Source organism: Plasmodium malariae (assembly GCF_900090045.1).
Source record: "Plasmodium malariae genome assembly, chromosome: 8".
Taxonomy (NCBI): domain Eukaryota; phylum Apicomplexa; class Aconoidasida; order Haemosporida; family Plasmodiidae; genus Plasmodium; species Plasmodium malariae.
The window spans coordinates 609541-620385 of record NC_041782.1 but is presented as its reverse complement, the minus strand read 5'-3'; the positions used below and the strand labels follow the sequence as shown (position 1 = coordinate 620385).

Below are 10845 nucleotides of genomic sequence, written 5' to 3'. Positions count from 1 at the left end.
TCTATTTCTTTTTTTTTTGGAAAATAATATGGAAAATAATTTCCACATTTCTACAAGAAATTTTTTTTATTTATTCTGAAAATTATTGTTTAAGTTTTAAAATTTGCACATAATTTTGGATAGACTCAAAGTATAGTTAAGGAATAAAAAATGTGTGATCACATTGTAAGTATAAACTTGAAAAGTTTTTATATATTTATGAATATTTATATATTTTTTCCTCTTTTTTTCCCTCCTTTTTTTTCCTCCTTTTTTTCCTACTTTTTTTTCATCCTTTTTTTTCCTCCTTTTTTTCCTACTTTTTTTCCCTCCTTTTTTTTTTCTTTTTTTCCTCTTATTCCTCTTTTTTTTCCTCTTTTATTCCTCTTTTTTTCCTCTTTTTTTCCTCTTTTTTCTCTTTTATTCTCTTTCTCTTTTTTCTCTTTTATTCCTCTTTTTTTCCTCTTTTATTCCTCTTTTTTTCCTCTTTTATTCCTCTTTTTTTCCTCTTTTATTCCTCTTTTTTTCCTCTTTTATTCCTCTTTTATTCCTCCTTTTCTTCGTTTTTTTTTCCTTTTTTTTTTTTTATGATGTAATTAATTGAGGACACTTCTTTATGTAATATTTTGTAATTTGTGTAAAAATATCTAATTTACATTAATTTTTCCTATTTAAAAACAATTCGTTATATAAGTATTTTCGTTCCTGTGCTCTTGTTGATTTCCCTATATTTTTATTTTACCTTTTGATGCACACTACTACATGCTACTGCATACTACCTCATACTACTTCATGCTACATACTATTTCATATTGCTCCTTTTTGGCTGTTCGTCAGCGTGTATGCAATCATGTAAAAAAGTTAACACAGTAGGATTTGCCTTTTTGATATAAACTTTTCATATGCATTGTTATTATTAGTAGTATCCCAAATTTGTTTCTTTGTTACACTTAATATTTTTTTTTTTTTTTTTTTTTTTGTAGCTATGTTATTGTATTCCTTTCATTTTTGAATCATCTTATTTTTCTTTTTTCTTATTTTTGTCACTATATTATTTTAATATAACAAGATAGCAACATATCGAGAGGTTTAGATTTATAATTACACACATGAAGGAGAGTGGAAACAGAGTAAAAAACATAGATCGATCATACAGAAATAAAAACAAAATAAATATTTTTATTTTTTTTTTTTTTGAGGAACCAGAATTATTGTAAGATCATTGCAAGATTATTGCAAAATTATTGCAAGATTATTGCAAAATTATTTTAATGTTTATGCAAAATGAATGATAAGAGTGATCAATATAAGAATAATTCCATAAAAAAAAATGAAAAGAAAAAAAATAATAATAATAAAAAGTTGTCCTTGTCATCTCAAAAGTTGCTCGAAAGGAATTGTAAAAAAAAAGCTAAATAAAAGGGGAAAATATATATAAATGTATATGCATACATATATATATACGTGTGTATGTATATATTTGTATATATAAACCTGTGTGCAAGCCCGTAGCCGTAGTGATGTGTCCTCTTATGAATTATAAGAGATATACATTGTCTTTACGAGTTACGGAATCGCTTGAACTGGTACATCGTTGATAGGGAATATTACATTATTTTGTAGATATATATATATATATACCAATATGTGTACAAATATGTGTATGTATAATAACGGCGCATTCCTAATTACTTTTTATGAATGCATTAATTTTTTGCTACAAATAGTATGCAATATTAACTCATATAATGATTTACTAATTTACGTTCACCTTTGTTCAGCATTTAAATTACAAGAATTAATTGAAGTGAGTTATAAAAATTGCATAAAAAAAAGTGATAGGGACCTGTTCAGACAATATACCCCCAGAATGTTGTGGGGAAACCCTTGTAAATATTTTCCTACCACACCGTTATCAGAATTTCAAAGGTTTGCTTAAAGAGATATTGTAGCCTATGAAAATTTTGCTACTGTTAGTATGTACTGGTGCATACATATACGCAAACACGTATACATACACGTACACACACACGTACATATACACATGTATATATACATATGTACTTACGAACATATGTACGTGTGCACATATTATCCATTGCGCAGCCCTAAACTGTTTGAAAAGCTCCACTTGGATACGTTATTTTTTATATTCTATTACCAAGCAGTAACATTCTCAAAAAATATGAACAGTACATGTACAAGTGTTTACCAAAAAAAAAAAAAAAAAAGGGGCACTTCTCCATATGCACTTACATATTTGAACTGATGTAAAAGCGCTTATATGATAAATGTTAATGTAAATCCGTAAGGTATATATATATATATATATATATATATATATATGCATATGTATATATATACACGTATATCCATTTTGTACAAATTTGTTTGCACCTCTTTAAGGGTACCTATCAACAACATTTAGCGGCGAAAGAACTGAAAAAGAAATCGTGGAAATATCATAAAAAGTACACAACTTGGTTTTTACCTTATGACAATAATGTTACAATTTCAAATGACAAAATGGAACAAGGCACATATCTGTCTTTTGATTATGAATCGAGTAATAATACCCATATGTTTTTGTATATTTTAGAAAAAAACAAAAAAAGTTTACCTGACTTGTGCATGTGAAAGGATGTGAAATGATGCGAACTAAAAGATCTTATGTTATGTTATATTGTTTAATTTTAATTTTTTTTTTTTATTTTTTTATTGTTGTTGTAGCTTGGTCAAAACAGATAAAGAACGATTTTTCGTTTGATCATAAATACTTGGAAGATGAAATAACAGTCTAATATGTGCTTTATTTTTAATTTTTTTTTTTTTTTTTTTTTTTTTGAGTATATTTTTAACGAATAAAAAGTAACATACATGTGTATTAAGAAAGAATGGTAAACGCTGTTAATATTCCATTTTATTGTTTTACCCATTTTTAAGGTACAATGTAGAAGGGTGCATGAGTATACACATATATCTGTACGCATGTGTGTATGTGTGTGTGTGGGTGTATGTATGTATGTATGTATGTATGTATGTATGTATGTATGTATGTATGTATGTATGTATGTATGTATGTATGTATGTATGTATGTATGTATGTATGTATGTATGTATGTATGTATGTATGTATGTATGTATGTATGTATGTATGTATGTATGTATGTATGTATGTATGTATGTATGTATGTATGTATGTATGTATGTATGTATGTATGTATGTATGTATGTATGTATGTATGTATGTATGTATGTATGTACGTATAAACGCATATATACACACACGTAAATAGTGTGTATGCCTAAATTAAGGGATGTACAATCTTGTGCATTAACTTTTTCATTTTTTAAAATCTATCCTTGTTATTTCTCACAAAATTTCATTGTTTTTACTTATTACTTTGTAATAAGAGACAAAATTAAAAGAGACTAAAACAGTTGAAAAAATTTATACTAAAAGTAACAATCAGTTATGTAATAAGCCAAGAAGTAAAAAAAAAAAAAAAAATATATGTTAGGGAGCTATATGTAGATCGGCCTTTCAGTTGTGTTTCACTTATGTGTGTACATGTATATATATTTATACATATGGGTAGATATTTCTCAAATGGAGGAAAATTGAAGTATATATGCATATACATATATATGTATATATATATTTTTTTGTTTTTTTCCCCAAAATATAAAGAGGAATAAGCCTCCCCCCGTTGTTAATTCAGTTAAGAATTTTACTTGAATAGGGCATATAATGTATTTGCCCTGTATGTATGTACATATGCACAATACATTTATTTGCAATTATTTTAAAATATGATTGTTCCAATATGTAAATATGTAAATATGTGAAAAGGAGTTGTGTGTATCTGTATGATATGATAAAGCATTTTTTTTTTTTCTGAACAAAAGTTGGGAACGAAAGCCTGTCCAAATGTAGATTTTTTTTTTTTTTTATTTCCGCTCTTATTTAGAACAGTTATAACATGTAAAAAATAAGATTAAAAAAAAATTATATTTTTTTTATTTTATTTTTTTTTGTTTCGATAGTACTATTTGTGTTAGAATTTTTGGGAAGCAGGAAAAAGAAGAAAAAAAAAAAAAAAAATTATGTATATATATATATATAAGTACTAAAAAAATAAAGAGTTTATTTAATGAGTTGTGCATGGGCAGCATGATACAGGCTGCAACTGTGTTTATCCATCAGTTACTACTCCTTTTGTAAAGTTTGTGCAACTCCTGGAAATATTATGAGATGCTGATAATTTTTTTAAAATCTCTTTGCATGTATGTAGATATGTATGTAGATATTTTCTATGTTAAGACAGGTAGTTACTAGTGAAGAGAAGCAAGATATGTCATTCTTGTTGTACAAAGATTTTTAATTCTTCTTTTTCATATTTTCTATCTTTTCTATCTTTTCTATCTTTTTCATTTTTTTTTTTTTTTTTTTTTTTTTTTTGTAACAATTTAATTGGGAATGTTTTCAATTTTTCTTATTTAAATTCTATATGAAAAATAATAAAGACATCATTGTTATCTATGCCTAATGTATATGCCGCTTTCGAATCAATTTCTAAATTTTTATCTTTGTTTATTTCAGTTTTGTTTTACTGCTCTGTTTTATGATTTTACTACTGTATTTTACTTTCCTACTTGTCTGTTTTATTTATTTTCTTTTCTTTAAACCAAGTACAGAGAAAAGACAATGTTCATATAAATATGTCCTACCCTGTGCTGCACTATTCTGCTCTTATTTTTTATTACACACTTATGCACCATAATACAGAAATAATGCATTTGTAAATTTGGTTTGTATATTTGCGCATGTACATACGTATTATTATGGGTATGTACTTGAATGTGCATGGTAGGGGGAAGACAAGCACTTTTTGTAGAGTGAGAAGATATTGATTTTTTATTCTGATCTTTTTTTAACAACAAAACGTGCACATGTTATGTGTGTTAGAGTAGACTTTTCTTTTTAAAATTGAAAAGATTACTCTAATCATTTTTGCTTTTTTTCCTTTTTTTGCTCTTTTTTCTTTCTATTTAACTTTTGTAAAATAGGAATATTATCTATGCATGTAACTCCGGCGCTTATGGTTGAAGAGTATTTCTAAGGAGGAACGAAAAATAGTAGTAGTAGTAGTAGCAGTAGTAGTAGTAGCAGTAGTAGTAGCAGTAGTAGTAGTAGTAGTAGTAGTAGTAGTAGTAGCAGTAGTAGTAGCAGTAGTAGTAGTAGTAGTAGTAGTAGTAGTAGTAGTAGTAGTAGTAGTAGTAGTAGTAGTAGTAGTAGTAGTAGCAGTAACAGTAGCAGTAACAGTAGCATTAGTAGTAGTAGTAGTAGTAGTAGCAGAAATGATGGAGTCGAAAAACGCTGATAAGGAAACAGGTAATGGGAATAAAAAAAGGGAAAAGAAAAAATATGCTGCAAATCCTAAAAAGAAAAATTTGAAAGAAGGGGGAGATAAAAAGCCTAAGAATTATCTGAAGGGGAGTGAAAAAAACAATGATTCGGTTATAGGTATTGCAAAAAAGGAAAGAAATGATAATATCAGGGAAGATGCAAAAAAAGAGAAGCATTATATGCCTAAAACTAATGTAAGCGAAGTTAAGAATAAAAAAAGACAAGATTTAGTAAATGATGTAGACAATAAAAGGAGTAGATGTTGTGCTTTGTGTTTTTGCTGTTGTGATAATGAAGACGAAAAATTGAATGAACTAATTTTAGAAGATGAAAGACGAAAGGAAGAAGAGGAAAGAAAACGAATTAAAAGGTTAGAGGAGGAAAGGATTAAAATGTTGGAGGAGGAGAAAAGGCTTAAGTTGTTGGAGGAGGAGAAAAGGCTTAAGTTGTTGGAGGAGGAAGAGAGACTTAGAATATTGGCGGAGGAGGAAGAGAAGCACAAGATGAAGGAAGAGGAGGAAGAGGAAGAAGAGGAAGAAGAGGAAGAACAAAAAACGAAAGAAACAAAATTAATAAAAAAAGAAATAAAACCTAAGATATTTTTAAAAAAAAAAGTAAAACTAAATTTTATTGGTGCAGCATCAGCACCTACCCCACCAGATGAATCAGCATGTATTGGTCCATCTCCGGAAGTAAAAAAAACATCAGTACCTGTGCAAGAAGGGGTATATTTAATTTACTCTCCTGAGAATAATGGACAGTTAGAAGTATATTATTCCAAAACTGCTAAACAAGGGAAAGGAGTAATAGCATACATACAATCTAAAACTATACCTGACTTTTATTTTCAAAAAAATAATGGAAAAGAAATTCTTCTTGCGGATGTGTCTAGAAAAATGCAAAGCATTTATGTAAATGATCTAAAACCCTATTATGAATCTTATATTAAATTTATAAAAATGCAAAAAAAGTTCAACGGAGTTTTATACTTTTTACCCGCCTTTGACGCACAACCACCTCCAAAAGTGGATATCATATTTTATGATAGTAAGAAAAAGAAGGTAATACTCAGAACGATACTCTTTTTTATAAACCAACAAATGTTATGCGTGCTCATATGTCCTCACATAGGCATACATGCGATTACATATACATATACATGCGTAAATACATCTCTATCCTTGTTGTGCCTTTTTTTTTTTTTTTTTTTTGTTTTACCTACATGTAATCATAGCTTCTTGTATATGCATGTATGCGTATATGGGCATATGTGCGAGTATGTGTGAGTATGTGTGAGTATATGTATATATATGAGCATTCCTCCCGCTGAAAGTTATTCCCGTATGCAGTATGCCCCATCATGTTTGTATTGCTCATTTTCATTGTTGTAATTTGCAAAAGAAAAAAATGGACTTTCTCTCATTTCGTATTTCTTTGCAATAATATGAACAGAGCGAATATTTCTAAGCATGATGTTCGTTTATTTAAAAGTTACGTTGTGCTTCTTTATTTGACCTGATCCTTTTTGTACCTGTTCTACCGCATCATGAATCCACGGATGTTATACATATATATATATATATGTATATGCATTATGTAGGTGTACATGTGATATCGCTCTAATAGCTCTCTGTTCATTGCACTGTCAATCCGTTTTTATTGACTTTTTTTTTTTTTTTTTTTAGCTGCACTTTACCCCAATAGAGAAACCAGTCGAGTTTAATGGAGATCTCCTTTTTGTAATTCAGGCAGGGCTTCAAATATTCCGGGAGGAAATAGACACTGAGAAGCTTTGCTCCTACATAAAGGCATATGGGGCATTGTTAAATTTAACTTGAGCGGTGAGTACATACATGTGAGCATGAGTACATTTGGATCATTGTGTACGCTACTACCCGCTTTCCCAAATATGTTTTCTCTTTATCTTTCATTTTGTTTCGTTTTTCCTTTTTTTTTTTTTTTTTTTTTACAATGCTGTGATGTTCTTCTTTTCACATAAGTAAAAAAAAAAAAAAAAAAAAAAAAAAAAAAATGTCTCTTTTTTTGGATTTTCTTTTTCAATAATATGGTCACTCAGACAGAGGTTCGAATTGCGTTTGTTTCTTTTTTCACTTCTTTTTTTTACTTTAATTAATTTTTCATTTTGTTTAACCACGGCATGTCTTACTCTTTAACTTAAGTTAAGGTAACCATTACATTTGGCTATTTTTTTAAAAAAAAAAGGGCTCAAATATTGGAGAGTAAAATGAAGGAAATTTTTTCCCTTTGTTATGTTATGAGGTGCAGCTTGGCATGGTGTATGGGAGGACGAGATAAACGCTGTCCATTTATCGCGCATTCTTGGAACAAAAAAAAAGGAAAAGAAAGACAAAAAAAGAAAAAAAAGGAGAAACGAAAAAGGAAAAAAAAGAAAAAAAAGGAGAAACGAAAAAGGAAAAAAAAAAAAAAAAAAGAGAAAAAAAAGAGAAAAAAAGAAAAAAAAAAAGGAGATACAAAAAAGGCGAAAAAATTCAAAATGCTACAAAGTGGGACGAAAAAAATATCCAAGAAGGATAATAAATGTTCATATGAAACAATACGGGGGGAAAACCAAAATAACGAATTACCTACACAATATCTGTTTTGTATATACTCCTGAACACGGAAGAAGATACCCCTCTCCTGTATTCTATTACACGTCGTACTGATCGTCTACATGACCATAATCGTCGACATAGTTGCATTGGTTAACTTCCTCCTGGGTTAATTTTTTTTTTTTTTTTAATTTCAAAATATGATTAAACTTGTTGAATTTGTTTATGTGTAATTTCTCCCCTTCTCTTAGTGCATCCCCAAATTCTTCGCCAAATTTTTTATTACTCCATAAGGGTTTATATAATGCATATAGAGCTGAAAATTTTTTTCTTTCATTTTGTAATTCATAGCATTGATATTTATCTTCTACAGGATCTTCACATGATTGATGTGTCCTTCCTTCTCCTCTAATTTCTGTCATATAGTAATGGTACATTTCTGCCATTTCTGGGATGGACATATTATAGGAGTATGATTCTTGTTGTTGTTTATTTGAATATACACACATATTTAAGACAATAGTTTTATTTCTAATTTCTTCTTGTGGGCATTTGTGATTCCCACCTCCAATATAATCAATTGGTTCAGCTCTATCAAGAAAATACGTAATATAATCTGGATCATTATTTGGATCTAGAATATGATCAAGTAAGATTTCTTTTGCTCTTAATAAAGCATGTTCATTTATCAATTTAATTTGTTTTGAGGGATATTTTTTTCTACTCGAGATGCCAAACAGTTCTGTTTTTATTGCAGCAATTCTTGGGTCATCTTTCTTACATTCATGCCATTCTAGTATAAGTTTTTTCATAATTTTATATTGCTTTATTCTATTCCAGTTAGGATCTTCATAATATCCACCAAAAAATCCTCGTGCTGCTAATTCCCACTCAATTTTAGGTTCAGGTATAAAAAAAGTAGGACTTGGAAAACCATAAGGAATAATATGATTTTCATGAGCTTTATGATTCCATGGATAAATAAGGTTTGTTAAATTTTTTGATAAAACTGGATCTCTCCATGCTGTATTTAATTGTGTTGTTTCCTTTGCACAATTGTAATTCCAATTACCCCATTGTCTATACTCTAAATCTTCTTCTGTTTCTAAGAATGTTTGATCTTGATTTCCATCTGGATCAATATCAAATTGAATCATTTCATCATGATTAAAATTTCTCCACTCAACACCATGATCTAGATAATATGGCATTTCTTTATATCTTGGTCTGTCTACTCCTTTTTCTAATTTTAACCCTTTCCCTTCATAGTTTTCAACTCCTCCTTCTATTTTTCCACACGCTTTTCTCGAATCCCTTTTGTAATCTAAATATGCCCACTCACATTTTAGAAAATTGTAATAAGGACTTAACTCACGTGTTATCGTTTCGTGAAATGGAATACTTATTTCCCATGGGTAGTTCTTAACTGGATCTTCTAAAATTTCTTTCGTTCTTTTTTCGTGTATGGATCCTTTTGGGGCCAACGTCATCTGGACCGTTACACTGCGATTTGATCTACTACCTCTCGGCTCGCTGTACCTCCGACTTTTACCCCTCCCCTCTGTTGTTCCACCACGCGGAGTTATGTAGTACATCATGGGAAATATGGGAAACATAGACCTTTTGGACATTGTCGTCATTTTGAGAAGTTTTGTTAAATTGGGAAGCTGCACTTTTTCGGGCAGTCCTTCCAACATTCGGTGTGAAGACTCAGTGGGCACCTTACTATATGCCTCATCTTTGCAGCAGATTATTTTGCTTTCTATTTTTTCAAGAGGTACAGTTTGAATCTTTTTTTTCCTTTTTTCATGATGTTTACCCTTATTACCTATTCGTCTACTTCTATTCCCAGTGTGCTTGATGTGCATTACAACCTTAGATGGGAAAACCTTTCTGTATAAGGTGGAAATCCCTTTGTGTGTTTGTTTGACAGAGGAAGTACAGCATTTCATAGATAGTCCTCCATACAATTGGATAGAAATTATAAGAAACGACACCTTCACCCATACATTCATCAGCATTAGCATACTCATTCCTATTCTCATTAAAAAATTTTTTTTTTTTTTTTTTTTTTTCTGTACCAGTTTGACCATTAACACGTTAGCAATTTGATGGAAATGCCCTTGTCGATTCGTTAGAAATGCCTTTTGAGTTTCTTTGGTGTATGCCTAATTTACTTCTTTTTTTTTTTTTCTCCCTTGTGTTCTTTTTATACGTACGTTTAAGAGTATAATACTTTGGCGCGAGCAAACTGAACCCCCCCCCCTTTCTCCCCTCCTAGAAAGGTTCCTAGTAGAGCTTCCCCTATGCGACAAGTAGGAAGATTTTAATTTTGAATTTTGAATTCTTCAATTGTATAGATGGAAAAAAGAAAAAGAGCAAACTGAACATACAACGGTGAGCACATGACGTCAATGCTATAATTGTACCTCTTTCCTGCAAGTAAACCCTCAATTGCTAATGTGGATCGGGTTAATATAGAGCAAACACGAAACTAAAATGATGTTAATATATGTAAACAAAATTGCGTTTGTATTCTTAGTTATATTTCTCTAGTTCAAGCATTTTATTATTATGTTTCTTTACTTCCCTTTTGAAATATAGAATTTATAATTTTAGGAGGGATTGGGAGTGGGGCAGGTAGAAGGTATGGTAAGAGTTCATATACCACAAATGTTGAGCGGTGCTATCCTATGGTAATCTTATCTGGTTAAGCGGTGCTAACCTGTGGTAATCTTATCTGGTTAAGCGGTGCTAACCTATGTTAATTTTATCTCGTTAAGAGGTGCTAACCTGTGGTAATCTTATCTGGTTAAGCGGTGCTAACCTATGTTAATTTTATCCCTTTGCACGGTTTTGCTTACTTTTTTGGCTAAAGTGAGA

The 10845-nt window shown here is 29.9% G+C and overlaps 3 protein-coding genes across 3 annotated transcripts; 2 read left to right on the top strand and 1 right to left on the bottom strand.

The window, feature by feature from the left end:
* Positions 1–1263: 1263 nt before the first annotated feature.
* NOT5 (CCR4-NOT transcription complex subunit 5, putative) lies at positions 1264–2780 on the top strand (the record flags this gene model as incomplete). Its single annotated transcript, XM_029004370.1, has 5 exons — positions 1264–1378; positions 1761–1908; positions 2086–2146; positions 2386–2545; positions 2710–2780. 5 exons carry the CDS (start codon positions 1264–1266, stop codon positions 2778–2780), a joined length of 555 nt encoding a protein of 184 aa, XP_028861065.1.
* A 2560-nt stretch (positions 2781–5340) lies between these two features.
* PmUG01_08021800 (conserved Plasmodium protein, unknown function) lies at positions 5341–7227 on the top strand (the record flags this gene model as incomplete). The annotated part of the gene is made up of 2 exons (XM_029004369.1): positions 5341–6450; positions 7075–7227. 2 exons carry the CDS (start codon positions 5341–5343, stop codon positions 7225–7227), a joined length of 1263 nt encoding a protein of 420 aa, XP_028861064.1.
* An 833-nt stretch (positions 7228–8060) lies between these two features.
* Positions 8061–9995, bottom strand: PmUG01_08021700 (conserved Plasmodium protein, unknown function; the record flags this gene model as incomplete). The annotated part of the gene is made up of 1 exon (XM_029004368.1): positions 8061–9995. One exon carries the CDS (start codon positions 9993–9995, stop codon positions 8061–8063), a length of 1935 nt encoding a protein of 644 aa, XP_028861063.1.
* Between the last annotated feature and the right edge of the window lie 850 nt (positions 9996–10845).